The sequence below is a fragment of the Prorops nasuta genome, unplaced genomic scaffold (genome assembly GCF_024137725.1).
Source record: "Prorops nasuta isolate Cenicafe-Biocafe unplaced genomic scaffold, Cenicafe_Pnas_1.2 PNAS00024, whole genome shotgun sequence".
NCBI classification, from domain to species: Eukaryota; Metazoa; Arthropoda; class Insecta; order Hymenoptera; family Bethylidae; genus Prorops; species Prorops nasuta.
The window spans coordinates 2,113,793-2,117,681 of NW_027116821.1; the positions used below are offsets into that span (position 1 = coordinate 2,113,793).

General features: G+C 33.2%; 1 protein-coding gene across 3 annotated transcripts; it reads left to right on the top strand.

The window, feature by feature from the left end:
• Window positions 1-281: 281 nt before the first annotated feature.
• On the top strand, window positions 282-3,679 carry Rbpn-5 (Rabaptin-5). Of its 3 annotated transcripts, none has more exons than XM_066740876.1 (9): window positions 284-973; window positions 1,131-1,238; window positions 1,302-1,732; window positions 1,822-2,315; window positions 2,402-2,683; window positions 2,772-2,991; window positions 3,057-3,167; window positions 3,234-3,456; window positions 3,540-3,679. In XM_066740876.1, exons 1-8 carry the CDS (start codon window positions 928-930, stop codon window positions 3,399-3,401), a joined length of 1,860 nt encoding a protein of 619 aa, XP_066596973.1. In that variant the 5' UTR covers window positions 284-927; the 3' UTR covers window positions 3,402-3,456; window positions 3,540-3,679. The 3 variants fall into 3 exon arrangements, with proteins under 3 accessions (XP_066596975.1, XP_066596973.1, XP_066596974.1); XM_066740877.1 differs by having other exon boundaries at window positions 1,302-1,720; XM_066740878.1 differs by lacking the exon at window positions 3,540-3,679 and having other exon boundaries at window positions 282-973; window positions 3,057-3,166; window positions 3,232-3,423.
• Window positions 3,680-3,889: the final 210 nt, after the last annotated feature.

The window sequence follows — 3,889 nt, forward strand, 5'->3', positions numbered from 1 at the left end:
ATAATGGTAAATAAAATTAATGAATAATTCTTTATTTATTATATTTTTTTATCAGTTTATCCTAAGTGTTTTATAATAATAATTCAATATATAATTGAGAAAAATATAAAATTTTAAACATAGATTTAAATCGATTATTTTTAAGAATAATCGATCTTTTTTATCGATTTATTCAAAAGTCGATTTATTAAACATCGATACTTTTTTCTAACATCGCCCATCCCTACTTCACTCCCGTGAACATACACTGCTCGCTTGATTGTAGGTAATCAGTAATCACTCGTAGGAGTCCTATTTTACCGGCTCTAAGAATTAAAAAAGGTTTTTATTTCATGCCAGCTCAAAAATCTTGAAAAGTGAAGAGGGTCTTTTAAAACTTCATTTATACTAAAATTCTGCTTTTGATATGCTTTCTTTTTAATAAAATCAGATATTGTATGAATGTATTGATAAGTGTAATAATGTATGATTTTGCGGGTGATATTGGATATACTAAACAGCTTATTCCTATGGTTTATTCTTCGATAAGCTGTCAGAAACGCAGGCAGAGCCACAAAGACTCTCGTGTTGAGTTTTAGCAGTTCATTTCGAGTTTTAAAGCCGCAAATACTACGTTTTTTAAGGAAATATCGAAGAAATGGCGAATAATGAAAACGTACGAACTACTGGATGATTCAAGGAGTTACCACGTCACTTACAGTTAAGACTTCATTCGAGTCTCAAAAATTTTCTACATTCTAATTCCCAAGAACAAAGAATACATTTAATTTGAGGGTTGTGTTGGGCACTATCCAACACAGCTACAATGACGTCACTGCGAATTTTACTGCAAAATACAACTTTTGGCGCAAAATTATTAGTTTATTTTCTTTAAGATTGAAATAGTACTGAAATTTCATGCTTATGCCTGTGGAGAATAAGTAAGCTATGGAGAATCATACACAGGATTCCAGCACGATTGATGATATTGATGGTAACAGTTAATTGATGATAACAGTTAATTGATGATTGAGAAAAATCTACTTATTTTCCTCTTGCTTAAAGTCATTTCTTTACTGCTCTTAAAAATATCAATGTTTTTCTAAATGATGAGTATTCAATCACTTGAAAATGTCATTTTTTTAATACAGATGATCTACAAGCAAAAGTCAATCAGCTGGAAGCTAAAAATACTAGAATGCTAGAGGAGTTCAATGTGCAAAGGGCGAAGATGAAAGAGTTGTTTCTTCAGAAAGAAAGTGAGGATGGTAAGAATAATAAGTAAGAGCATCCCTTAAAGATAAAGTTTTGTTTTTTTATAGACGAATTAAGTAAAAAAAAGGAGGATAATGTTTGTTTACGCGAGGCCAATACTAAACTACAGAAAGAGCTTGATGAGTTAAGGAGTCAGTTAGTTATACAAAATGAAATTCTTCTTGAGAAAAGGAAAGCTCAGGAGGAAATTGCATCATTGCAGCAGGTAATTCATGAGACAGTGGAAGAGTCTTCTTTTTCAAAAATACAATTGGATGCTGAATTGAATAAATTAAGAATGGCAGCCTCTAAACTGCATGAAGAAAATGTAGCCTTAAAAACACAATTAGAAAGGGATTCGCCAGTGGAGGGTCCACAAATTTCTTTGTCTACAGTGACAAAAACATTAGCTAGGAAGGTTGTATCTCAATTAGGAGCAGATTCGTTAACCATGGGTCCTGATCATCTTGAAGAAAGTATGAGGAAGGTAAAGAAATATGTACGTAAGCTTAAACCTGCATGACACGCATTATTGCATGTGTATAATAAATATTTTAAAATTCCATTTAATTCTACTTTATTTTTTAGGCTCAAGAAGATGCAGAAGTTCTGAGGTCATTGGTTGTTCCACTTGAAGAGGAAATTAAAGCACTGAAAGAAAAATTAAGATCTATGGATGATGAACTACAGAAATACAAAGAAAATCAGATACAACGAAGACAACAAGAAGGGAGCTCTGAACCAATATGTGATATGTGTGTAAATTATGAAGCCCAATTAGTTAGAATGCAAGCCAATGCTAAAGATTTGGAAAAACAGTTAGCGGACTCTGAGCATATGTTGGAAGTACAAAAAGAAGACTTGACAAAGGAAGTTGAATTCCGTAAAGAAATGGAGATGAAGTGGAATGAAAAGAAAGAGGAGTATAAGCAAAAGGTAGTGGAGCTTACAGCTGCCTCACAAAAAGCTCAGCAAAACTTAAATGACCTCAAGAGAACTTTTGAACAGTCTAGGAGAGAAATTGTTGATCAACTTTCGAAATTAGCTGAACGAAGGGAGGAGGTACAACGACGCCTTATCGAGTAAGATAATTGCATATCTGACAAAATTAACAGATTCGTAAAAAGATCGAAAGCATTTAATAAATTTGATTAAAACTTGTCTTCAGGCTTCAGAGAGAGAATGAGAATTTAGTTGGTAAACACAGCAAACATTCTCAGCAACTGCAAAATGAACAATGGAACCTGCCTAACAATGTGGAAGAACTACATCTTATACTTCTCAGAATGCACGAAGATTTGATAGTAGCTAAGGTTGCTCAAGAAGTGTCTCAGGATAAAGAGGCAACTTTAAGGTCCGAAGTCGCTCTTCTTCGCGAAGAAATGGATAAAGAAAATGTAGCCAAAGAACAGCTTATATCCAAACTAACTAATGAAGTTAGTCAACTAAAGTAATGCATACTTCAATATTTTATTTTTCTCGCCCATTTTATTTAATACTGTTATATATTTATTTACAATTAATGTTTTGAATTTCAGGATACAGTTAGAAAAGAATATGACAGATCGTCGTGTCCTTGGAGAGGCAAGGGAAAAGATACAAGAACTGGAGCAGCAACTGGAAGAGACTTTGAAACGCAAAAGGGAGCTTGAGAGTTTACAAATTGAGTTAAGACAAAAAGTAACAAATCTACAGCACGACTTAGACGTTAGCGAAACTGTTCAAAAAGATTTTGTTAAGTTATCCCAGACCTTACAAGTAGGTTCTATTACTCTTAACTTTTAGTAAATTGATTTAAATAATTATCGAATTTGTTTTGCTAGGTACAATTAGAAAAAATAAGACAAGTCGACAGCGAAGTTAGGTGGCAGTACGAAGACGATGTAGAGAAGTGTTCGGGTTGTCTCGCAACGTTTATTGATAGGAAAAAAAAGGTAAACAATTTTATGCATTCAATTCAAATGATAGAAAATAAGTATCTGAATATTTATCTTTGATAGGAACACTGTCGTCACTGTGGACATATTTTTTGTCCCAATTGCTTATCGCATGTTGTTAACAGTGGACCTAAACAGCGACCATCCAAAGTTTGCGGCGTCTGTCATACTTTGTTAGTGCGCGAAAGCGCGCCATATTTTAGTCAAAAGGCCCCGCAAATAGCAGATTAATCATTACGAATTGCAATCCAACTGAAGATTCAGTGAAATGTGCAATGTAAATTGGGTAAATTAAATTTTTTTCTGTGTTCCTAAACTTTTTATGACGTTTGACTCTTATCTCTTATCACAGAATTTTTCTTTTTCCAGAGCACTGTAGAATTTCTGCTGCTAAAACAGACCAGTTATGATTCTCGTTACCTGAGAAGTGGAGCGATAAATAAACCTTTTGTAAATATAAAAATATATGCTACATAATGTTTACTGTAATTAAACACAAAGATTAAAGCTTTCAAATGTGTCTTTGACACTCAGGACTTAATTTGGAGCGTTCTTGCTTTTGGTGAAGAAGCTTCGAATGGATGGTTAAGCTCAGAAATTCCAAATATATTCGACTTTCTGCAGTTTTTTTATTGAACATATATTGATAGAAAAGATTATGTTGATTCAAAACAAGACAAAACTTAACAGACTTTATTGTTTTGAATGAACGCAAGATA